General features: G+C 39.5%; 1 protein-coding gene across 6 annotated transcripts; it reads left to right on the top strand.

Moving 5' to 3' along the window:
* The first annotated feature begins 159 nt into the window (after positions 1 to 159).
* BRCA1 (BRCA1 DNA repair associated) lies at positions 160 to 24,214 on the top strand. 6 transcript variants are annotated; one of them, XM_040536520.1, is made up of 23 exons: positions 160 to 402; positions 932 to 1,030; positions 2,027 to 2,080; positions 2,365 to 2,445; positions 2,942 to 3,030; positions 3,833 to 3,974; positions 4,704 to 4,813; positions 5,401 to 5,446; positions 5,938 to 6,077; positions 6,463 to 9,834; positions 10,526 to 10,611; positions 12,241 to 12,376; positions 14,146 to 14,278; positions 14,443 to 14,600; positions 15,100 to 15,422; positions 16,893 to 16,980; positions 17,850 to 17,927; positions 18,420 to 18,460; positions 19,376 to 19,459; positions 19,876 to 19,930; positions 21,388 to 21,461; positions 21,971 to 22,031; positions 22,972 to 24,214. In XM_040536520.1, the coding sequence occupies exons 1-23, from the start codon at positions 350 to 352 to the stop codon at positions 23,073 to 23,075; spliced, it is 5,607 nt and encodes a 1,868-aa protein (XP_040392454.1). In that variant the 5' UTR covers positions 160 to 349; the 3' UTR covers positions 23,076 to 24,214. The 6 variants fall into 6 exon arrangements, with proteins under 6 accessions (XP_040392454.1, XP_040392455.1, XP_040392459.1 ...); XM_040536521.1 differs by having other exon boundaries at positions 3,833 to 3,975; positions 4,708 to 4,813; XM_040536525.1 differs by having other exon boundaries at positions 400 to 462; positions 3,833 to 3,975; positions 4,708 to 4,813.
* Positions 24,215 to 25,612: the final 1,398 nt, after the last annotated feature.

Raw genomic sequence — 25,612 nt, 5'->3', positions numbered from 1 at the left:
CGGCCCTAACATGGCGGACAGACCCTAGCCAGCCCCCCCCGCCCTCCGCGCGATGCTATTGGTCGCCCGCCCTGTCGCTCAGCCGTCCCGCCACGCTGGTTGGTCGGGAGGCGGGGCCGCGCGCGGTGGAAGCACAACAATAACACGGCCCGGGGAAGCCGGAAGCGGGAGGACGGGCGGCGAGCCAACGGCCGCGCACTTCCGGCACTCCCACAATACAGCGTGCCGCGCGGGCGCAACGCCCGCTGAGGAGCTGGAGGTCACGAGGGAACACCGCAGCCAATCAGGCGCCTCGTTCCCCGCCGTGGCAACAGAGGGAGGGCCCTTCGCCAAAAAAGCAGCGAATAAGATGGCGTTTCCTGGACCGCGTGACGCAGTCGGCGAGTGCGATTGGCTGTTCGGGTGTGTTGTTTTCCTGGCTGGCGGAAAGGGCGCGAAATGCGACAGGGCGGCGGCGGGCGGGTGAGGAGCGTGGGGGGGAGCGCTGCGGCCTCCGGGCGGCCTCCGGGCGGCCTCCTCCGGGCGGCCTCCTCCGGGCAGCCTCCCCACGGCCTCCTCCCGGAGCCGCAGCCCGGGGAACGGCCGCGGGGCTCCCCCCTGCGCCCTTCAGGCCGCGCGGCGGGGCTCGGAGCCGTCCCGTGGCGCTTTACGGGTCCTCCCTGGGTGCGGGAGGCTCGGGAAGCCTCTCCCCGGAGCCAGGGGCTGAGGTTCGGGCCCGGGGCTGAATCTTCAGGGCTGAATTTTTGGGGTAGCCCCGTGTGGAGCCGGGGGTTGGGCTCGGTGATCCCTGTGGGTCTCTCCCAGCTCGGGGTATTCCGCGATTCCGTGACCCTCGTGGCGTGTCGGGGGAAGCCGTGGGGGGAAAACGTTATCACAGAGCGGGGCGGCCCAGGAACGCAACCGATTGTTCGTGTTTTTTCACTGTTTGCAGGTATTTCGGGCTGCGAAGCATGGACCTGGCCGTGGTTGCCGTTGGAGAGGTGCAGAACGTGCTCTCGGCTATGCAGAAGAACTTGGAGTGCCCCATTTGGTACGGCCGGGGAATCGCACGACGTTTGGGTTTTGTCTTTACTTTTTCTCTTCTGGTGAAGCGTTTTGTGAGTGGCGTGGTCATAAGGAAATACAAAGAGTAACGTTTTAAAATGAGTTGACGTTGGTGTTGTCTAAGAGCAAACGCAAGACAGGAAGTGCATTTTGCTCGTATATTCTGGCAAGCATTGTTTTCGTGATGCCACCTCAATGACTCGGTGCTCTATCCAATTGAAGTTAAAAAAAAAACACACAACTTATCTGATTAGAGCATTGTTTGTAAAGCAGTGTGGATCTTTGTCACTGAAAGGTAAGTGTGGTTTGTACTTCTGCAATGTAAACAAATGCACAAATAGCATAATTTCTGTCTAATGCCTAGATATTTACAATGTCCGATTAGTTGTTAAAGGACTTGCTGCTGGTGAACTGTGTTGCAGATTTTTTTTTTTTTTGTCTATTGTGGCAAATGTTTTTAAACCCTTAAATCTTCCTTATGTGTATTTAATATGTTACATTACTGCCTTTGGAGAACCAAAATAATTTCTGTGTCGATGACATCATTTACTGCAAAAGCACAGAGTAGAAAATATAGAATGTCTATAGAGCTACGCAGGAGGGGGAGAAAAAAGACTTTAATCCTAATCCTTCTGAAAAGGCAGCATGCTTCTTGCTGAGGTGTGACTGCTGGATGGGTGGCTTGGTTATTCACGGACTTAATGTCACAAGAGCAAGAATGGAAACTCTTTCCTGTATCTGCTGTTTTTAAGACATAAAGGTATATTTTTTTTGTTTTCTACTATATGGGCTCCTGTACCTTTCCTTTACAAAGGCCTTTGCCCTTTGCATGGGAGGTCAGAATTGAAAGAGAAGCTGTTAGTGTTCCAACACCAAGTTTAAATTCAGGAAAGTGACTGTATTTTTGAAGCTCGTTTTCTTGCTGCTATTTTTAAACAAGAACACAGAAGTTATGTTTTCATTTTCTATCTTTTTTCTGCAGCTTGGATGTAGTGAAAGAGCCAGTTTCAACAAAATGTGATCACATATTCTGCAGGTAGGTTTGCGAACTTATAATTGCAATGCTTAGTCACTCTGTTCTTATTCACAGAAGTATTATACTACTTTACTACTAAAGATGCATCCTGTGTTTTGATAACGTAATATGTGGCTATTTTAAGGGGAAAACATACATTCTGAATAACCAATAACTGCAGTTGCACAAATTTACCACGTTGGATTGATGAATTCATAGTAACATGTGAATAAGAATCCAGGTATTCAGCTTGATAATGAAGGATTTCTACTAAGTGCTGCATTGTGATTATTCTTTTTTTCTAGGTTTTGTATGTATAAACTCCTCAGCAGAAAGAAAAAAGGTGTGGCACAGTGTCCTCTGTGTAAGACTGAAGTTACGAAGAGGTAATGCATCTTTGCAAGTGGGCTTGGGGATGAAAGGTTTGAACTCTGAGGAGAAAATGAATCGTTTCATAAATGTCTTAGCAGAAAAGTGAAAGGAAAAATGATTGAGGGAACTGTCAGTTTCCGAAGGAGTAACGCTTTACCTCAGTACAGTGACCTGTGATCACAGGTCACAGACGCTGTTCTTAGCAAATGTTTGTGCTATCAATTATAGACTGTATTGTTGTTCAGTCATTACAGCTAGTTTCTCTGTGCTAAACCTACATGAGGAAAAGTATTAGACATTTTCCCTTTGTGATAATGTTTTAATTACAATAGTGGGCTGTTTTGGGATACTCCTGTGTTGATACTCCTTGGTCGCAGTTTTCTATTGTCTCATGTTCCGCTTTGCAGCTTTACTCCTCCTTTTTTTATTCAGTCTATATTCTAAGAGAACTGTTCATAGCTTATCCATATGTTTGCCTTAAAAACATCTCATGTGGTGGTGTTATTTCAGAGGTCTTACAGAAAATTCCAGATTTAAGCAGCTGATCGAAGGACTGTTGGAAGCTATCCACGCATTTGAGCTTGACACTGGAGTAAAATGTAAGTGTTATGAATTTGACATTTTTGTCATAGTTATTTACTGGGTGTTTCATTTACTGTGTGGTACTCAATATGGGAAGAATTTTTGAAAGTGTTTTCTTGGGTATAGAAGCACAAGTTCCCTTGAAAGTTCCCCTAATTTTCCTACAATAGTATCTTAAACTTTCTTAAGGGTTTTTACTGTATGTTCGATGATTCCAAGCTGTGCTCTAACTTTCAGCTCCCAAAGTATGGCTGAATGAGTATCAAATAATCTTTAACTTATAACTCTGTGGCGAAGACTTGTTCTCGATTTGTCATTACACCCAGTTTTGCAGCTTTAACTTCTTTGAAAATCTTGGGGCATGAATTAGTAAGTACCCTAACAGTATATGTTAACTTGTTCCATTCAGCGCTATCCTTTTGGACTCCAAATTGATCCTTTCTAGCACTCAGTGCCTTGTAAAAGGTATTGGCAAGTCAAAGAAGTTTGTTTCTATTTTGAATAACATGTTGTTCTGTTGAGATTTATCTATTTTTTTTCATAGTAAGGAGTACGTTGTGCTATTAAAAACCAGACTTTCTTTTCAAGTTCTTAACTTGTTCAGTCATTCTAAAATCACTACTGCTGGACCACTTTCTTCCTAGATTATCCATAAAAGTAAAATTTTGGGGGAAAATTAGTTACCAAGATTTAACTTAACATTTCAGTACTTATTTCAGGTAATAGGGTCAGTACTAGGCTATTTTATGAGTAGACACCTGCTGTCATGCTCAATGTAAGAAAATATTTTTGTAATTTATTTCTGTTGACACTTTCTAGTTTTAAACAGCCATCACCTTCCTAAATCATCCACAGAAGCCACTACTGCAAAGCTTCCATGTAATGAAAGTTCTGTCATCCAGAGTAAGGGTTTCAGAAACAGGAAAAGTGCTAAAGAAAATGAACAAGAAAACTGCACCTTGGTAATATTATTTTTTTGGCGCAATGTATTTTTTGGATTGGTTAGGGTTTTATTTGGAATGTGTGTATATGCATGTACATAGGTGAATGGAATATGAGATTTCATTTTGCTTTCGGATTCCTGTTTGAATATTATTTCAGACAAGAATATCTGAATATTTCTGTCTTGTTAAAAAGTTGCTTGCATAAATTTACTTGAACTTAAAAAAGAAGAGAAGTCATGAAAAGATAATACTGCCTTAATATATTCTGTTACTGATACTAGGGTTGAAAGCTTTTCCTTTACAGCTTGTTTAGTGAGGCTGTCAAATAACTATTTGTAGAGGCTTTTTACTTTTTTATGGGTAAGACCATGAATTAACCTGACTTAGGGTGACCGCTACATGTATGAGTCTGTTCACAGTGCATTATTAATTGTTCTTTGCAACTTGTACTGAATAGAATATTAAGTATGATAAAACTCTTATTGATTTAAGTTGTTAAATGCATGACAATTGTTTTTATTAATGCATCTTATTCCTGATACCAGAATGGATAATAAAGTACAAGTAATGGTAATAAGTTACTTATATTGGCATTTTACATAGAGGCTGCTGATTTAAATACTTTGCCTTAGTTCATTCATATCAGCCCCCCTATGTAGTAATTACTTTGGGGTTGTTTTGTTTCATTTATTTGTTGTTAAATAACCTACTGTTATTAATAACTATTCCTTTCTATTCTTCTGTCCGCAGGGAGCTAATGTGGATGCACAGCGTACAGACACCAGTGTGAAAAGGTGTTCCCTAAGAAACCGAAAACAGAAATGTGACTTTGAAAAAGGAGTATTTATAGAGCTTGGTAAGAGCTGTTGTAGATCTATATTGGCTAAGTTCAAATATGATGCTTGCAAAGTAATGAAAGATGAAAAAGTTCAATGTCTTTAAAAGCACTGGTTTATTCTCAATGCCTGAAGTGAGAACAGAGTGAAATATAAAACAGACTGACAAATCTAAAGTTATGTGTAACTAAACGATAACTGCTGTTTTGTAAGGATTACTATTCCTTCTACCAATATTGAGCAAAGGATCTGAGACAGAAATTCAAACATAATGCTCTGACTTCCAGTTCTAAATGCAGGCAACTGTTTCCTATATAAATTTGGAAATTAGAAATTATCTCTTACTAACTCTCTTACCAGTCACTGTTTTTAAAAACCTCATCCCCTGGAACAGGAAGCAAACCTTTATGCTGGAGCTGTGTAGATATTTGTACACTGAAATTGTGATAATTATGTCAGTTAAACTTGATCTGATCTGATGAAAGTTGAAAGCATCTGCCTCTGCAAAGAACTAAGCGCACATGCCTCTGTGATAATAAACACTGAGGCTGACAAGTCGCCTTTCTCTGAATCCTTTCACGCAGAATAACAGCTGATTTGTTTTTAGGCACTGATTCATCTGAAGAGCTTTGCAAACAGGCAGGCAATACTGGGTAAGTAAAGGTTATTAAGGAATTCGTGTTTTCTGAAGATGACAGTTCAGTATTCCCATTGCTCTGGTTTAGTTACTTAGCATAGGACTGATAGGAGTCCTCAAGCTCTCAAGTGATTTTCAGCTTTGAGGCATCGGTGAAATGGCTAGTTGATTCCTGTTAGCTTGTCATATGGTATGCTGTCAAGCTGTTTCCTAAATATTTTGTCTTTTACATGGACATTAATGCTTCTGAAGAAAAGCTTGTAGTATGCCTTAGAAAATAAAATCGAGTTCAGGACTGGGGGGGAGGCTGTTTAAAGTATTTGAAGTGCTGAAGGGATCTAGTTGTGGGAAGTGTCAGTCATGCATAGTTGTCTTTACTCAGCAGGCTAATTTATATAAAAGGTATTTCTAACAGCAATAAGGGGAAAATTAAATTGTCTCCTATTATGTCAAATCGTGGTTAGCTCTGTAATGAAAGTAGATGGTTTTTTTTTTCCTTCCCAACAGGGTAGGAAACAAAGTGGTTCAGATTTCACCTCAAGAAAAGCTAGAAGAATCTAAGAGCCCTGAGAAGGGGAACGAATATTCTTGCAATACACGACCTACGGAGCCAAGAGCTAAAGAAATAATTCTACCAAATGCGATAGGTGCGTTCATTAATTTAGTGACAAAAATGGTTGAGAGGAAAGCTTGGAAGAAAGACCACGAGTTAACATTTTGATTTCACGCTGTTAAATATATATTCTTGTAGTCTTGTGTTCTGTACTTTTGTTGATGCCTACAGCTAGTGACAGTATAATAGAAGACTGCCTGTAGACTAGGCACTTAATGTGCACATTCTGTGCACAGAAACGGAAGAGAAAATTAACTTGATCATAGTGCAAAGCTCCTTTGGTCTATATAAGCCATTATATTGTCCCTTGTAACACAAGTTGAGAGCACTGTCTGGTAAACCAAATAGAAGCCATTAAGCTTGTTATTGTTCCTGTGCATTTAAAATAGGACTTAATAATTCATAATGCTTATCTTCAGGTGAAAGTGATTTCTCAAAGGAAGCCTTGAGCAAGAAAAGCACGCAAAACGTCACTGAACATGCCAATCCTGACCAGGTGAATGAGGTGGAATGCCAGAGTTCTCCTTTAAACATTCTTGCCACAGACCTGCTCACAGAGAGGTGTGACAGAATAGATAATGCCAGTCCCTTAAAGAACGGGGACACGTCTTTTTCTAAGAATGCAGAAGAAATGGATGCACAGCAAACTCAGTGCAGTTATCTAAGTCAAGAGTTTGACTTAGAAGACAGCTCTGAGAACAGACTGGATAAAAGCAAGGAAATAGATGCTGTTGTGCAAAGTGTGGAAGATGTGGAAATGTGTGAATCTGAGAATGATTCTGAAAAAGAATCTCCCCTAGAGAAGCTCCTTCAGCCAGAGACACGACACTGTCCTACACTGCATCAGGTTTCTAGGAAGAGATTGAAACGAAGCATTCAGAAAGTCAATGAGTGGTTTTCAAAAAGCAATGAGATTCTATCTTCCAATTCATCCCGTGATGATCCTGCTGAGGCAAGTGATGTTTCGGGTGAAGGAGATGCTTTATCAGATAAAGATTCATCTATTTCAGAGAAGACTAGCCCTGTGGTAGGTTTCATGGAAACTACAGTGTCTGAAGGAAACAGGAGATGGTCCAAACAAAAAAAAGACAGCATCAAAGACAAAATATTTGGTAAAACATATGAGAGAGAGAGGAAGTCAAATCCCCCTATTATCATGAAAGAGATCTTACCTACTGCAGAAAAGGAAGATGTGCCTGCTGTTCAGGAGTGCTTGAATAATTCCAGAAAAGACAGCCTAAAACGAAAAAGGAAGGCTGCCCGTCACCTACAGCCTGAGGACTTCATCAAGAAAAAAGATCTAGAGGAGGCAGGTGGATGCCCTCAAAGTGTTAACTCGTGCCTTGGAGATGCTGAAAAGAAAAAATGCAATGAAAGTTCTGCTGTTAAGGAGAATCCCCCGCCTGAGAAAAGGAAGGGTAGTACGCTAGCAGAATTTGAGGAAGGAGGATCCATGTTGAAAAATGCTACTGAAAAGGTGATGTGCGAGCACTCCGATGGAGAGCTAGAACTGAATAACTCTGATCAGAAGAGCACTAAAAATACAAGTTCTGCAGCAAAAAGATGCAGACGTTCAACTAGAACTATGCGCGCTTTACAGTTAGTAGTGGATAAAAACTCTGGTTCTCCTGATCCAGCTGAGACACTGATTGAGAGCTACCCAAGCAGTGAAGAACCAAGGAATGTTGATTCTGAGCAACGGCAAGTCAGGCGCAGTAGGAGGCTCCAGTTACTTTCTGAAGAAATGACAAAAGAGACGGCAAAAAGGGTAGTAATTAAGGAAGCAAGCAAACGTGACAGTGACCAGGAAGGGTCTGTCTTTGGAGTTGAAAAGACTGTGTTAGTTCACGATTCTGAATGCAAAGACCTGTGTGAGCAGCAGGGTATATTGAGTTGCAAGCCACTCACCAATCTGGAGAGTGCTGATTTGGAAGCAAATGCAGTACAGATTAGTCCAAAAAATTCATCCGAGACTGCAGAAACTGGAAAAAGGCTGTTCAATCCTGCACCTTCACACCAGCATTCAAATTTTAATTCCTCTTCACCCAAAGCAGGTTCGCAAGAAGGTGAGGTGCTAGGTAACCCCTTCTGCCTACAGTCTCCTTCAAAGACTGTTGTGCAAACTGCTTCCCACCTGCCTGAAGGGAAGAGGGCTGAATCGTGTACTACTTTACCCCAGGACAAAGAGCGCTGTACACAAAACGTTCCAGAGGGCCTCAGAACTGAAAAGTCATCGATGGCTAAAAATGTTTCAGAACTGACCAAGGAATCTGAAGACAGTGAGCTAGACACGCAGTATCTGCGAAATATATTTAGGAATTCAAAGCGTCTATCGTTTAGCCTTTATCCTACTCCCAGGAAAGCATGTGAAGTAGATGGCGTTGCATCTGAGAAGCTAAAAATTTCATGTGCTGCTCAGGTAGAAAAAAGGCATGATAAATATTTAAATACAGAAAACTTGCACAAAGAGAAAACTGCCGAGAACTTGAGTGATGTTTGTGAGAGAGGGAAGATGAAGAGCTATGAATCTGCTTGTGCTAGTCCGGTGTCGTGCACTGTCAGCAATGCTGAATGTGCGTGCTCTGGGGACTGTCAAGATGTTTCACAGGTTGCTAATCGAGGGAATTTGATGACACCGGTAAGAATGGGTGCTGCTAGGAGTGAAGGCAAAAACAGACCACAAAACAGACCACAAAAGGGAGAGCGGGGAAGTGAAAAGACAGCGTCAACTGATGTAGGGGCAGAAAGTGCGTTGAGACAGAATCCAGTCAAAAGCAGTAGAAGTCAAAGTGATCAGAGTAATACAGAAGAGCACATTTTCCAGAGGACAGATCTTAACACAGTCAGTGAAACGTGCTTCAGTTCAGAAAGCGATCAAGCAGAAAAGGCCAAATTTGTTGACAGCGAAGGACCAGTGCTATGTTTTCAGCCCGGATCAATGGCTTGTCCTATAGCTTGTCAGCAAAGGTCTGCAGAGTTCAACTGCAAAGACACTGAAAAAAGAAGTAGCAAAAGAAGTCGAGTAAAGGGCAATGAAGAAGAATCAACCCAAACTGCCAGCATAGGGGTGCCGGAGTGTTTAGTTGCAGAGACTCTAGAAGAACCTTTCAAAGGCAGCGGTGATTGTACAGATATGTCTGAAACCCCCGATGGCTTAATGTGCTCCGACGATGATAGTGAAGAGAACGTCAGCTTTTGTGAAGCTCGTAGGAAAGACAGTTCTGCCGTGTTTGTAAAAAGTGACTTGGTGAAAGAACGAAACAACGGAGGTGGTAGTTCCAAGCCACGACCTAAAGGGATTCGGAGGTCTCGGAGAAGGGCACAGAAACTGCAGTCTTCATCTGAAGAATCTAGTGAGGATGAAGACTTGCCATGTTTTCAGGCATTAATATTTGGCAAGTCAGTAAGCACACCTTTGCAGACCAATAAGCAGATGACGTCTGCGGTGGGGTCTTCAGGAAATCCCAGCGCGTTGCCTCGGGGTGGAAGTCGTGAGGACAACAACGTGCAGAAAACACCTGACGCTGCCCAAAGCAATGGCTGTGCTTCACCAAGCCAGGAGTCAGAATGCTCTGTGAACTTGTTTTCTTCCCAGTCCAACGTGTCTGAAGAGTCAGTTGATGGAGCGCAGGAGCTGAAGAAACCTTTATTACAAGGTCACGCATCCAAACAACCGAGCAATGTGAGCGAGAGCAAAGAAACCCTTCAAAGTTGCACTGGAGGACTGAAGAGAAGAAAAACAAACTCCAAAGATGAATGCCAAGAAGACCCAAACCAGGGGACAAACCTAGGTACAAACCAAGATTTTTATTTCCTCAGCTGTGTTTGTAATGTCATTGTCTGTAAGTTCTTGAAGGTTGCATGGGAACTTTGCCCTGTGTTTACGTGGTGCTGGCTCTTGGAAAGGACCGTATCAGCTCAAAGCAATCAAACAAAAAAACTTAGTGGTTTATTTCCTGGAAATTAAGAAATTAAGCTTCCTAGTGTTCTTTGTTCAGAGCAAAAATGGATTGACTTGACTGGGCACCAGCAGCCAGCCTGAGTCTGTCTGATGGGAATTAATTTTTGAGTGAAATACTAGATTTGTTATAATGTTATACTTGGATCTATCAGTAAAGCTTCATAGAGCCTTCCGAAGCTGTTTCTGCAGATGAAACGTTTGTTGAAATTGGCCATAGAATTCTGTAGTACTTATTTTGACCTTTTTATGGCTTTCCTAAATATTTAGGACTCTTTCATCACTGTTAAAACGCTTCCCTTGTGTTCTGTTTACTGTGCCGTACATGTGGCATGATGTTCTTTGAAAGGTTCACTTGAAGTAGCCCTGGGCTTCTAACTTAAGTCTTTCCAAACCTTGTCATTTTATCATTATAGTTAAAATTTGGCTAAAAGAGACTGTGTGATAAAAAATGTGAATAGCTTGGTTTGTTATTGTGGTTTTTTTCCTATAACTAACTTGGATTATCTTCCATCTCCTTCAAGGTGAAGCATCTGGATATGACAGTGAAACAAGTCATGTAGGGGATTCATGTGGACCATTCTCTCAGGGTGAAATCCTTTCTACACAGGTGAGTGAGTTTACACGCTGAATTATAAATGTAGTTTATGTACATTTCCAGTATCACTGCCTAGTATGCATTCTAGGATATAAGCAAATCTGTGAAGTCTATGCAATGGGAAACTGCTTTCAGCATAACAGGTTACATTCAAGGGCCTAATTAATCAAAAACTGTCGAATGGCTTCTATGCCATTGTGTGTCTGACTTTGTCTTCCATGGTAATGGTACATTTTAATGGCTGTAGCTTGTTACGTGGTTTATTCATTTTTCATTCATATTCATTTTCATATTTATCAACGTGGTTGATTATGGTGCTTAGTTGTGGAAGTTGATAGTTAATAAATCTCTATTCTTGACCAATGTTGGAAGCCTCAGCTCCCTATATTTAAAGGCTTCATTGCTGTGGAATTTATAATGATTGGTGATAATAAGGGCTACGAAAAATCCAGTCCTTATATTTAGAGGAATGAAGCCTTACCTTTTAAAGGGTAAAGATTAAAAAAAAAAAAAATCAGTGTTAGAATATTGTAAATAAGAGTAAGAGCAGTGTTCAGTGGAAAGATCTGTCTAGCACAGCATCTTTTCTCCGATATTAATTTTTTGATTACTGTTTAATTGAATTTATGTATTAGGTTATTGGTGTGAGGTTTTTGTTTGTTTTTGTATTTGATAACTTCAAGGGAAGTCTCATGCCAAATCTCCCTCTTGAGCATTAAGATTACTATGGGTTTTAATGTATTTCAAAGAAGGTTGAGCTGCAGTTTTGTGCTGTATGGGTGGTTGTTCCATATACTGCATCAGTGCAAAACATGGTCAACTTGTAGGATATTATTAACGAAGCTACATCAGGGGGCAGAAAGGATTTGTCTGGCTTGAATGGAATAATGGAAGTATGGTAGCTTTTGTTTGGGGATTTTCAGTGGGTTTTGTTTGGTGGGTGTACGTTTTTATTTGTTGCTTTTGTTTTGTTTGTTGTGTGGTGGGAGGGGGGTTGTTTTTTGTTTGTTTTCATTGATTCAGTAACAAGGAATCTCCACATGGTGTCAGTGCTAGAGCTACAAATGGTAGTGTTCAGGACTGTGGAAAGCACTTTATCCTGTATGGTGAAGCTTTTAGGTTTTTAAAAGAATCCTTTGAAGCTCTTGTTATGAGAAGGTACATGATGTGTGTTTAGTAGTGGGTACTGTAGTATTAAGAGACAAAGTAGGAAAGAGTAGGATGAAATATTTTATTCCTCTTGTAAGCAGTCTTTGAGGCTTTCATAAAGAAGAAAGGTGCAGAGGCTCAATACCTCATGTTCATTAATAATTTTTAAATTAAGTGGCTAATATAAGCTAATGCAACTGGAGCAAAATAATTTTTAAAGACATTTCTGCAAAAATGTTTTTTTCCCTGACTACTTAAACTATGGTGAGCCTTTAAACCTGAAATAATTTGAACAGTGAAAAGACTATGACTTTTTCTTTCCTTTGACATAGCACGTGTTTGTTATTACAGTAAAATCATCATAGTTGCCTCTTCAACACATAATAAAAAGTAAATCATAATTCCTTTGCTAATTTTCAAGTCTTTGTAAAATTGATAGTATTGTTTAAAACTGAGTTTGCTAATGTTGGTACAATCATGCATCGCTTGCAGCAGAAGAATGCTATGCAGAACAACCTAAAAAAGCTACAACAAGAAATGGCTGCGCTTGAAGCGGTGCTACAGCAACATGGAAGTCAGGACTCCGAGCTCTTACCCTCGTTTGCAGTGGAACAAAGGAGGCAAAGAGGTAAATAGCAAACAAAACCTTTCCTAGCTATCCTGTGAACAGTTGTGTGGCTATTATTAGCTCTTTTTCTCCTCTACCACAAATTACAGTGTTAAATTCTGCTCGTGTATCAATTTAAAATTTGTTTAAATTCAGCTGTTCGGTGAGACAAACCTGTTTTATTTATAACTTAGGTACTATGCAGTCTAAAAACACTCCTGTTCCAGATCTGTGTTGGATGACACAGTGGTATAAGTGGCCTTGTGGCTTGGCAGTACTAATCCCTGTTCCTGTTTTGTCATTTCTCCTGTTTTCTTTCACTGGGATGGGTAAGGGGCTGGGAGGGTGGCTGAATACCCAAAGGACTTGGTCTCTATTGCTGTGGTAGAAACTTCCCTCTAACATATCAAAGAATGAGACAGAAACGAGTTTAGGTAGGTATTGGCAGTTAAAAGTAATAGAATGTGGGTCAGGTTGCTGTTTGGGGCCAGGGTTGGGGGGGGGAATACCCGTAGTGGTGTGTAGATCATAAATCCCCTCAACAGTACATGAACACAAATGTCCTTGCCAGTAAATAAATGCTGAAGAATTCTTTAATAATCACATGCTGCTGTCTGTGTGAGAGGGCTTTATATCAAGTTTTTCTTTGTTAGGGAGAGGGAGGTATTGAGATTAGTATTTTGACAAGCTGTCTGCAACAGAACATAGAGCAGTCTTTGACCAAAGCCTAGAGTAAGTCCAGATGTTCGTTGTTGAACTTCTCACAGTGCTAGAAAGGCACCCAGTGCTGATTTAAAGACTTCCAAAGATGTAATTCTTGTTGAACTCTTAGATAAATGGCACCAGTGTTTTATTATACCACTTGCTGCTAAATATATATGTATATATTTCTAGTTCTATGGCCTTACTTCAGTAAGTTACCTTTGTTTTCTGAAGGCAATTAGGATAATTTAGCATTCTGGAATTCAAAGCCATTTAGTGTCTTATTATGCCTTTACTGTGTATGGTTTTTACAGTACAGCAATCTTACCTTTTCGGATCTCTTCAGCCGTTAAAATATTAACGGTATATTTAACACTAAAAGACTGGTTAGTCTCTAATCTGTGCTTAGTTAAGGAGACTTCTTAAATTGCATGGCATCGAGTTTACTGCAGTTTGAGAATACTGTCACTTCATAAAACAGGTTTTGAGATGTGACATTTCTAAAGGCAGTAAGTCAAACTGTTACAGATACCTATAAATAGAACGTTTGAGGATTAAGTCAGCAAATTAACGATTAGTTTCCTTCAGGCTGGAAAATTAATTGAATTAATTCGGTGCATGTTTACGTTCTTATTCTAGAATATGGATTTCTGTCTCGTAAAAGCTTAAACTGATTAGCGTTATTGATGGCTTGTTAAAAAAACTGCAGGCATCTTCCAGCTGCCAGATAAATGCCTTTCTACTGCTTGTATCTACATCTACAGATGCATTAACGTGTTGAGGGGATTTGTAAATAAACTGCACTAAGTAGTGTAACTTTGTCTTTGACCTATTTAATATTTCTACTTTTTTCCACCTAATATATCAGCTGACATCTCTGCTTTGTAGATGGCAGTATCTGAAATCAAATGTAGTTATTAGCTGTGCTTCTCAGGGCGTAGCATTTTGTGTAGACTCCTGTTTGGGGACACTCGCCACTCTGAAACGTATCTAGATGGAGGTTTTGGAGAATGCTTGACTTCGCATCTGAAGAAACAATTAAGAACAGTTGCTTTTACTTTGCTTAAGAATTGCTCTCTTTTTTAAAGGAGCAGAGTCAACCTCGGAAGGAAATTTTGCAAATCACAAATGCAGCACTTCAACGGGATTTTCAGCTGATGATGTCCATGTTATACCAAGTGATTCTTCTAACAGTGAAGTAAAAGAGTTAGGAATTGAACGGTAAACTTTTTCTTTTTGCTTTTATTTATAGCCTTGTATTATAAAAAGATGAAAAGAATCTTGAAGTAAATTCCTCTCAGCTTTTGAGCAATTGCAGTAGCATAGTTGTTGCTACATGCTTGTGATACTGGGAGTGAAAAAAGATGACAATTCTTCCTCTCAAGGTCTCCTGAACCGCCGTATGCCTCTCTGAAATCCTTTTGGTCAAAGAGACCAGATTTGGAGGAAGACCTTCAGCATGATGGTGTCATGGAGAACAAAGCTCCTCAAGAGACAAAGCCTGTGCAGGAAGCAGTGCAAGAATATAGTCAGAGTGAAGAAGGTAATGTTGAAAAGGGATACAACATGGTTTTATTTCTACTTTTTCCAGATGTGGTCCATGTTTTTTCACACACGCTCAAAAGTTGCTATTTGCTGGCAAGTAAATTGAGAATTTTAACTCTTGTATTCCTGACTGATTTTAAAAGACATTACTTCTTGTTTGGCTGGTCTTGTTTGGCAGTCCAACTGTCTAAATGTATGGCTGTCCATCAGGATGGAGTTGAGCAACATTTTTAAAGTGATGGGAGTCGTTATCTGTCTCACATGCAGATCAGTGCTTCTTGCAGGACATGTTGCTAAGAATTTTACAGGTATTCTGGTGTCTCAGCTATCTGTCAGGAAAAAGTAATGACAGGTAAAGGTGAAATGGTAAATAAACAAGCACAAGAAATGATTGCAGCATGTAAACTTAAAAAGTGATGCAACAGCTTTCCACCATGACTAAAAAGAAGCATGAAATTATTTCAAGAATTAATAAGAATTAATTTATTTTCCTTTAGAAAATGAGGATGAGAAGTCTGGGACTAAATTAAACAAGGCATCTGTCTTAAATGATCTCTGTGGAAATGTGACCAGGAGTCCAAATGCCTCTTCCTCCTTTGTAAAGCCTCCTCACCTTCAAACTGCAGAAGCAACAAATAGTTCTGCTGTAGCTCAGAATGGTAATAAAAGCCGTTCCCAAGGATGTAAACTGAAGAGAAGCGTGTGTTTTCCTACATCTGTCCTGCACAATGCAGCTGGGAAAGAAAATGCTACAAGTCCAGTTGTGACTAACAGGAAAAAAATGTCAATTGTGGCATCGGGTCTGAATCAAACTGAACATGTAAGTATCTTTCAGAATGTTTAGAGATCTGTTTTTAAATCGTGTCACTTGACCACTATAGTCCTCAACACAGAGATCTAACTACATTGGAAACTAATCTTGGAGGTAATCTTAGCATAATCTACAGATCATACTATAGCAGCTCAAGGCAGACTTCACTCCTAAAAATATGAAGAATGTGGCCTGTGAACAGCACTATAAAGCTTACTGAAGTCTGAACTTTTAAAATGACTTCCTACTGTCTAGGGGGAAAATCCCATTATTTCAGAGTGAGAGGACTTTATTTTTAGAAAGCCTTGGCAAACAAATGCTGCAGTGCCTGCTCTTCTAACATTTTCTAAAGCGAGATATGTGCAGAGATCATAAAAAATGTATATGGCAGCTTCTGAACTCCCATGTTGTTCTGGTGCCTTCATGTTTATTGTTCAGTTCATACCAGTGGTGCAGAGCACTGCTGCTTAAATTTATGGCAAACGATTTGGTCAGCTTTTGGAATTACCTCTTATTGGTAAAAGAGGCACACGTTTTTTTTCCAATGTTTACCTGGTTTAAGAATGTAATCACAAGGGATTGAAAATCTGCCTTCTCAGAATTTGCTTACAGCATTTGGTAGTCTGATAGTCACTGTTGTGGAGAACATTGGGGAGAAATGCCTTCCTACATCTTTCACATTTCTCACCAGTCTTTTAGTGAGAGCTAAAATCACTGTTAATAACTACTAAAAATTCAGCTACACTGCTTTTTTTTTTTTTGTTTGATGCTTTAGTGGTTGGCTGTTTGGAAACACTGTAATCTTAAAAAAAAAAAAAAAAAAAAGCTGCTTTTGCTAGGTTTCAGTTGCACTAATGGCATGTGTGACAGCTTTAACTAAGGAGGAAGTAATTTGAATGCTTTTTTTGTTTGTTAGAATGTGTTTAAACTTGTTAAGTTTTGTTATGAAAGCTGCTGACAAGTTTATCATACATAATAAACTCCGAAACTCACATTGGGTTGTTCTCAGCTGTTGCTTCATTATCCAAATTCTGCTCCATAGTGAGGATTTCTATAATTAATCAATTCTGAATTGCTAATAATCCTGGCAGAGGTATTGTATATCATTAGTCTTTGTTGCTTAGCATTTTTTGAATCTCGTGGCCTTCTGAATAAAGCAGCACAAGAAAGGAATTCTTTAATTATAGTCTTGTAAAACATTAGTGCTAGTTACTGATCCTTAATAGATCCTTCTTTTGTGACCATCAGTAACTAGCTCGAAACTGTTTCTACAATGCATTTCCAGGAGGAAATATTTTTTTTGGTTCATAAACTACTGACTGGGAGCTCTTTAGCCTGTTGGGTGGTGCCAAAATTAGTGACTTTTATTGTGTCTTTAATGGAAGCATACACTCTGAGTGCCAACACGAATAAAACCACTAATTTAAAGTAACTACTGTATGTTTTGCTCGTTATTAACTTTTTTTAACTGCTTTTCAGATGGTGGTCCAGAAGTTTGCCAGAAAAACTCAAAGCACTTTCTCTAATCACATTACTGATGGAACAACACACGTCATAATGAAAACAGGTTTGTTGGGAGCCGTGTGAACAAACCCCGTATTTACACAACAAGTAAAATAGTTGACTCTAGACTAACAACTAACCAACAAGCAGATGGTTCAGCAATAAATTTAAATAATTTAGAGGAAAAGGTATTCGTAACTTTTGGTATTTAAGTTTGGGAATACAAATCTCTCTAATTTGATTTCCCAGAATCAGCGTGGGAGTGCTTTGTTTCCTTGTGTGTTTTAATTAAAAAAAAAATTGTTAAAAAGCAAAATATTTTCAGACAAATCTGGTTGTGTGGGCATGCTATATACTGTCATAGAAGCACTTCTGGATGGCTCATGTTTGGGTAGAATCCACGGCATGAGCCTTCGTTGCTTTTGAAAACCTACATAGAAAGGGATCTAGAAAATCCTGCGAGTCCAAATCTATGGACTCGCTTTTTTTCTTTGAGCAGTATATCACTAGGAGGATGGCCATGTGGTTTTGGAGACAGAGATTGTTCTGCCTTCATTCAAAGAGGATGAACTGTCTTCTGAAAGTTGTGCCTGTCCTTGTAGAGCAGAAGAGGAGCTTAGATGGCTAGTCACGTAAAAGTTTATGCTAACATTACTATAGTGATATGTATTCATGCCTTTCCTTGCCTGTTATCTTTAATAACTAAATAAAAAAAAGTGTCCAGAAGTTCTGCATGTTGTTAATTTCTGCTCATTTCCTTCAGTTGAGTGGATTTGAGAGGGAAATTTTAGGACACGGGAATTTCTGAACCTTTCTGGTCTTGATACTTCACTGCCTCACTTAGCAAAATCTTTTAGTTTTCAGTACAAATTATCTGAGCTGTTTTTCATTAATAACAAAACTAAAAGTTCTCTGTTATTGTTTGTTCTGCAGATAAGGAGCTGGTATGTGAACGGACGTTGAAGTACTTTCTGGGTATTGCAGGAAGAAAATGGGTAGTTAGTTATCAGTGTAAGTGAACTTTTTTTTTGAGAAAAGTAGTCTCTGCACTTCTACAACAAATGTACTCTTCTCTTGTTCCAGATAAAAATACATACATACATACATACATACATATATATATATCTTTTCCCGTCTTGAATATGTTAGCATCTGGTGTTTTGCAGTTTCTTCTAAATAGCTTTAAAAAAATAAAGTAGCATCAAGCTGCTTTATCTTCTGAATACTTTTTCTGCTTTCCAATAACTGCATTGGATTGCTCCCTTCCCTGTCACGTGCCTTTCCCCTCTTACTTTGTCTTTGAGCTGCATGGTATCAGTTAGTGCAAAATTAGTATTTAAAAAAAACTGACAACATTCATTAAGTACTTTCAAGCAACACAGTATTTAATTTCCCTTAGTACAAATACCTTCATTTTAATACAGTGGTGAAATCAAACTATTGGCAGTGGAAGAACAACTTTGCTGTATAAAATGACTTGTCCTGTCCTATCTTTTTATTTAGGGGTAATTCAGTCTTTTAAAGAAGGAATGATACTGGATGAGGTAGGTTTTTTTCTGTTTAGACTAAAATATCAAATGTGTAAACAATGCTGTTACATTGATGAACTACTAGTAGTCGCAGATATTGTCTAAGCATGAAATAAGTGCAAATCCAGCTGTGAAAAATGGGACCCTAGTTTTACCAAAAGCCACGATTAGACTATAGGTATTGAGTGTTATTGAATTCATAATGGATCCTTATTATTTTTGGAGCAGCTTATAGACATATTTTTTATAAGTGTTCCTGTTGATGTTGATGGATTACAGCATAGAGGAAGAGATCTATAGTCTGCATAAGGTAATAGTGTTGGAACACAGCGATACTGATGCCTTGTTTTTGTTGTTGTTAAACTTTGCAGTAGACAACTACTGAAAGCATATTGTTCTAGTACCTTTCCTAGAAGAAATAGTTTTTGATATGACCTTAATTTCAGTGGATTTTTTTTTGTATTTCTGGATAGTATTAGGATTTTTTTCTCAACTACAGATTTCTGGGGAGTGTTGTATTAGTGAGAGTAGCGGAGAACGAAGTGTTTATGCAGCACTATATTTGTTGTAAATCTATCTGCAAAATGAATGCCTTGAAATAAAACAAAAAAGATGTTGAATATACTGATAGCTAACTTCTATTAAATGAGACTTTACAGATAAATTAATTTTATTGTTGGAGTACTCCTATACTGTTTGCTACACTTCAATATCGTTTGACTATAATGTGTTTCTTTAAAAATTGTAGGATACTGCAGGGATTTCATTTCTGCTCTCTTACCATTCTTTCTTGAAAAACCTGTAGAATTAAATGTGGGCAGAAAATTAAGTTTCCAGTTCTGAAATCTGTTATCTTCCTGTCTTGATCTGGACCTCTGACCAGGAAAGTGTTCTCAATCTCTAACTTCAGGCTTCTTGTTTATTTTCCAGGAGAACTTTGAAGTTAGAGGAGATGTAATCAATGGGAGAAACCACCAAGGTCCTAAGAGAGCAAGACAGTCTCTGACTGAAAAGGTACAAGCATATCGGGGAGGAAAATCCTGTCCTGGCATGACTGTTTCAGATATGTGGTGAGAGCAGCTGACTATTTGTTACTTCTGTTTTCTCTGCTGCTCTGTACATACAGAATTGTGCAAATTGAGCATATTTTCAGTGCTGCTGACGGAGCTCACCTTTCATGTATAAAAATGCTTAAGTGACTCTCAGTGCTTAGAGTGGATGTTATCTCTTTATAACATCGGTATAGAGCAGTACAAGGTTGGTTGTTTTTTTTAATTTGTAACCTGCAAAACAAAAGAGTTTCAGTTATGCTTTGTGAAACAGCATTAGCTTAATAACCAGTCCTAGAATTGCAGTGAAACCAGTGTGCTAAATCTTATCCTGTAAAGATACTGTATGTGTACTCTGTTAACATGTTCCTTGCTTTTCAGATCTTTAAAGACTTTGAGATCTGCTGCTATGGTCCTTTCACTGATATGACTACAGGTATGTCATTTTGGTGGACCTGAACAAACTCCCAGCATTAAAAATATGTATGCGCGCACACGTGTATATCTGAAGAGGGGTTGTATGCATTCACCAGAATTTTACGTTTGAGCTCTTTTTGGTTGCTTTTGTACATCTTTTACTTTGAAACTTTCAAAATAGTTACGTGAGGTATTGTGTAGGTGGAGGATTTAATCCAATTCTATCTCCAGATAGAACAGAAAGTGTTCTCTTCTATTTGGATGTCCTCAGGAAAATGCTCTGGCAGTCTTAGTGTATTTCAAAACAGATGTTTTATCTAATTTATCTCTGCTTCTCTAGAAATGAAGGAAAAGCATTAGTATCATGTTGTCAGGTAATTGTTTTAAATGCTACTGAAAGCTTACATTTGGAGTGCTTTTTTCGCTGTCCTAATAAACAGTTTCTAAGGTATTTGTTTTTCTAGTGGTTGACAGATCATCAGTGTAATCTTCTCTCTCTATTAGCAGATGTTAAAAGTGAAACACACAACAAAACTAGCAGTTCATATAGGAAAGAAAAGCTGGGGAGGATAGCTTCTTTTTGTTTAAAACTGAATGAAGTGTAGCAGATGTCTTAAATTTAAACTAGAATTTTTCTACTTAAAATATTTGTATAGTTCTTCATATTTTTGTGGTTTGGTCCTTTTTTTACAGCAGGTACTTTCAATTTGTCCAATATAACTTTGGGTGAATTATCCTTACACCTCTTGACATTTACGATAATTACTACAGAGGATGCAGTGCTTTCACCTGCTGCAGTGATGATCAATTATGGCTCTTACACTTGTGAGACTTATTTACTTTCTTCACTATGAGTTCAACAAATTGCTGGAAATTAAATACTTTAGCTACTTCTGTTAATGAGAGATAATCACAGTTCTAACTTCTGATTTCAATTTGAATTTCGTGTCTTACATCCTTATGGTAAAAGGAAATAAATTGTTGGTGGTTTTCTCTTTAACTTTTGGGCACGTGTTGTTTTGGATTTTTGTTGCTGTTCTGATTAGTGTGAGGGAAGCACTTGGCAAAAGCGTCTGGGACTTGGAATTCCATCCTTTGGCTGCTGTACTTGATGATCCCTTTCATGATATTGTTACCCTTGCTAAGAAGTTAAAAGGAGATGATGTCTTCAGCAGGCTAGAAAGTGAAAGAACTTACTCTGTACTAAAGCCAACATCCTTTTTGCAGTGACAGTTTGCTTTGGAGCAAAATACAGGGACTAGCGTCAGTTTCAAAGCGATATAAAGCACAGTAGTAATAGACTTAAAGAATCACAGAATCATTTAGGTTGGAAGAGACCTCCAAGATCACCCAGTCCAACCTCTGACCTAACACTAACAAGTCCTCCACTAAACCATATCACTAAGCTCTACATCTAAACGTCTGTTTTATCTGTTGTCTGATTATCTGATTTATCTTTTTATCTGACTTCTTCAGGGCATCTTGAATGGATGGTGGAGCTTTGTGGTGCCTCTGTAGTGAAGCAACTTCATCTGTTCACCCACAAAACGGTAAGTGTTAATGAGTGTTGCACTTAGCTATAGATCATTCACTGCATTATATAATATGCATGTTGAAAGATTACCTGGCCTTCCTGGACTCCTCAAAGACTGGTGCATACAGGAATGTTAGAGAGAACTGTCTGCGCAGCGATGATATGAAACTGCATGGCTGCCATACTCTGGACTAGGAGTCAAGCTTACACTGAGCTGAAAGCTGATCCGAGAAAACTGATCCGAGTACTCTATGCCAGCCAGCTAGATAATATTTATTGAAATCAGTACTGAGCCTCACCTTACAGTGCAAAAAGCCTTTAGTGCCTTAACTTAGTCACAGCATTCCTGGAAAGAAATAACAGAAAAAAATTAGCAACCAATGTGTTTCTTCTTCCACCACCACTTAACATTCTCTGTGAAATCCTCTTTGAAGCAGAGTGAGCCCGCTTATCACCCTCTGCAGATAGGTGTGAGAGTCGTTTAATGACAGATAACATTTTTATTTTCTTATCTTGGAATCCTAGAATTCTACTGCTGTTGTGGTTGTGCAGCCAGATGCTTGGATGGAAGGCACAAGCTATAAAGGTAAAACTGCTTAGTGTCATGGATTGCCTTATGGTGCATGTTGAGTGTCTCTATCATATGAGTGGTTTTAATAGTTAAATATCAGAGATTTGTAGAGGTAGAGGAATGGGAATAAAATACTACTACTTTTGAATGGGGAGGTATGTCTTGAAGTCTGAAAGGACAGACTATATTATTTCAAGAATCAGAAATGGAATTTCAAAAGGTGGTCTGTCAGACAGTATAACTTGTAAACGTGATACTGGTGGTGTTTGTTTGCTGTTGGCTCAGTTGTCCTGCATATCACCAGCTTTACAGAAACCTTCTGTACTGCAGAATGTTTGCTAAAGGGGTAGAAGCATTCTCTGACTAGTAAAAATCTAGCAGAAAGCCTCAGATGGGACAAGATTCTCTTGGTCTGGAAAGAATATCAAGCTACCATGCATTAATTTATATCAATCTCTCTCTATATTTATAAATATTTTTTTTGTGGTGTCAAAAGCCTCCAGAGAAACCACGAGACCTGGAAAGTACAAGTGTTCCAGACTTAACTTGCTTTTAAATGAGATATTGGGATGAATTGAAGCGAGTTAGGCTATGGTGGAGTTCAACAAAACAATGGACCAGGAAGATGATGTTGCAAATACAACATGTCACTGAGTTATTAAGTTAAAAGATAACAGGGACTGCGCTCTGATTTTAGTGTTTATTCTGTGGTGTTCCAAACTTCCTGCTGGACCATTTGCCAAGCAGCTGTTCTTTACGGAGCAGCAATATTACCCGCATTTTTAAAAGGAATAGTAGCGTCACACTGCTGTTTTTAGAAACTTGCTTTTTATCAAAGCCTTTAAGATGTCAAAGGTAAAACACGTAGTTTAACCAGAAAGATATCAGGAAGCTCGCTGTTAACCTGCTTTGCCTCACTGATAATAGTTTTATCAAGTGTGTCTTTGTCTTGCAGCAATCCAGCAAAAGAACAATGTTGCCGTGGTGACTCGAGAGTGGGTGCTAGACAGTGTTGCTTGCTACGAGTGCCAGGAGCTTGATGCTTACCTTGTGTCCTAAAGGTGTCTGCACTTCTCTTCCCGTTGCTTTAATTCTCATCACTGCTGATACTTTAGTAATTGTTTTAAGGGCTATGGATTTGTAAGTAACTTACACAGAGAATTTGTGCAAATAGTGGTTTGTTTTTTTCAGGGTAAAATAACTATATTTTTATTAACGGTCAAATACTGTATAAAGATGGAGTTGCCTGTGGTTCTGTAAAGATTAAAATTTCTAATTTTAAAATAGTCCCTTAAAACTCACGTAAAACAAATTGAAGTTAAAACCTAACTAGAATTTAGAACATGGCTTCCTTAGAGAAATGGTGATGCATTATTTACCATCCCAGCCAGTGCCTGCCTGTATGTTTAAGGTCTTTTTCAAGGAATACTTGTTTACAACAGTAATACTGGGCTCAGGGCTTGAATTAAAATATACTTGCACTCCTGAGTAACTTCCATATTTGTATTTTGCATAAATACATACCCCAAATAAGGATGTATGCATATCAATACAAAGAAATACTATTTTGTGATTACTAATGTATCAATGTGGCTACTCTTAGGCTGTGGACTACATCTGTTTTGAAAACTATTCAAACAGCAGTTGTGTTGTTAGTTGGATGTGTTATATACAGGTGTCCTATGTGACTATACAAGTGTCCTACACAACTTGTACGTGGTTTTCCTGGTTAGTACAAGCACGTTCCCTGAAAAGCCAGCACTTGATTTCCAACATAAACCAATCCCTAAAACAGCAAGCCTATGTTTTCGTTTTTATTTCTGAGAAGTGTATGCGACACCTATGAAGAAATAATAAATAGATGCACTTTAGTATCCCAGTGACCTACAATAAGCCCTGTAAGAATCTGCTTCAAATAGTCCCTGCCTGCAGAATGAGACTGCAAAGAAAACATGTTGCTTTTTATGGAAGAAAATATATTGCTTCTTTCTGTTGCCAAGCAATGCAACTTCATAAATAATTTTGTACTTTCAGAGCAGAAAGTGAACCTGTTTTCATAAAGTTGTTTAAAAAAAAAGTAATAAATTGTAGCAATGTTCAGAGAATTGTTTGGATGATGCTAGATTGTCTTGGAAACGTATAAAATATATTTATAAATACTGTGATGCTTAAAGTAAATAAACTGATTCTGGCAAGTATTTCATGTAATTGTTCCGTTCTTATGTGAATCAGTCATTTAGCCTCCGCATCGAGGCACACATGAAAATATGCCTGAAGTCTAGCCTCCTGCAGTGGGGGTGTGTGTGGAGATGTACTGGAGGAGGTCATAAATGTAAATGAGAATTTCAGAGCTGGAGACACAATTGTAATTTCCATCAATGTGAGAAGCAAATGCGTTATCAAGTGTAGTGCAGTTGCCAAGTGGAGGCAAATATAGTCTGACTAGGCGCTGCTATTGGTAGGGTAAGTGCTGGAAGCGTTTGCTCAGCTGCCATACATTACTGTTTTCTTCTATATGTGACAGTATTTCGTAACTGCCAAGGCTGCTCAACACCGCCTCACCTTCAGACTGACACTCCTCTTATCTCTAGAGCCCACATTGGCTTTTTTTAATCTACCTCTCAAAAGATTATAGCTCTGGGGGACTAAATGCTGCCTCTCATCTGAGAGGAAAAGGCCAAGCAGGACCGGCTTGCTCCTGCTGTTATAAAATGGTCCCTCAGGTCTCGACACGAGGCTTGTCCTTTCTAGCAGGTAAGGTACTAGCCGTAGATAGATAATTCTCAGTGGGAATGATGCCTGTGATGGTGGCCTTCCTCCTTGCAGGTGACTAGATCTCTAGAGATAACACTTACTTTATTAGAAACAGCATCTGTGAACTTTTGTAGTAACCTGCATCTCAATTTAAGATTCGAATCAAAGAAACAGTCTGAAGTGGGAAGCATCCAGAGGTGAGGAAGCACCTGCATCCAGAGAAGACAGCTGGGGGCAGCTGTTGTGGCCCCTGTCACGGCATCCACCTTGACTTCTCTGGTCTCACTTCCAGCTTCAGAGCTAAAGCCCTGGCACTCAGTTCCACGGCTACCACCTGGGCTGGAAATGCCCTTCTGTACATCAGGACCAAGCTGCATTTCCTCCCTGTTTGCTCACGGGGAAGAGCAGCCTGCTTTATCGCTCTTCTCGGGGTAGGAAACCTCGGGTGAGTGCATTTTACAGACGGGGCTCGGCTCTGCTGTGCCTGATACAGACACGACCTGAGGCTGGTTAGTAACAGAGTCAAATATGTGTCATTAAAGGACTGGATACCTCCTGAAAGGGGCTGCTCGAGCCTTGAATGCTATTCACTAGAGGGAGGGAAGACTGAAATCAGCGGCTGGTGCAGTCTGTAGATTTGCCTGAGGCTTTGCCTTCCCCTAAGTGCTGCATCTGTAACTGAGATTGCTCACCTCTTGTAACTTAACAGGAGCTTGCTGCTGCTGCGTTAGGGTCTGCTTCCACGGAACAGCTCTGCTCTCGTTCGGTGCTGTTGTTCCTCCTGCAGAAGAGGTATCTTTGGGCGCTGAGCTTTGGGCTGCTCCAGCTGGTCAGTACTTTGT

Source organism: Cygnus olor, chromosome 25 (genome assembly GCF_009769625.2).
Source record: "Cygnus olor isolate bCygOlo1 chromosome 25, bCygOlo1.pri.v2, whole genome shotgun sequence".
Taxonomy (NCBI): domain Eukaryota; kingdom Metazoa; phylum Chordata; class Aves; order Anseriformes; family Anatidae; genus Cygnus; species Cygnus olor.
The sequence above is the reverse complement of the archived record's forward strand: the minus strand, read 5'-3'. Positions and strand labels throughout refer to the sequence as shown.

Coding starts and splice junctions, on each gene's coding strand:
- BRCA1 (XM_040536520.1), top strand. CDS start 350: ATGGCGTTTCCTGGACCGCGTGACGCAGTCGGCGAGTGCGATTGGCTG. Junction 3,031..3,832: donor GCTTGACACTGGAGTAAAAT/GTAAGTGTTATG, acceptor GACACTTTCTAG/TTTTAAACAGCCATCACCTT. Junction 19,931..21,387: donor TTTCACTGATATGACTACAG/GTATGTCATTTT, acceptor TGACTTCTTCAG/GGCATCTTGAATGGATGGTG.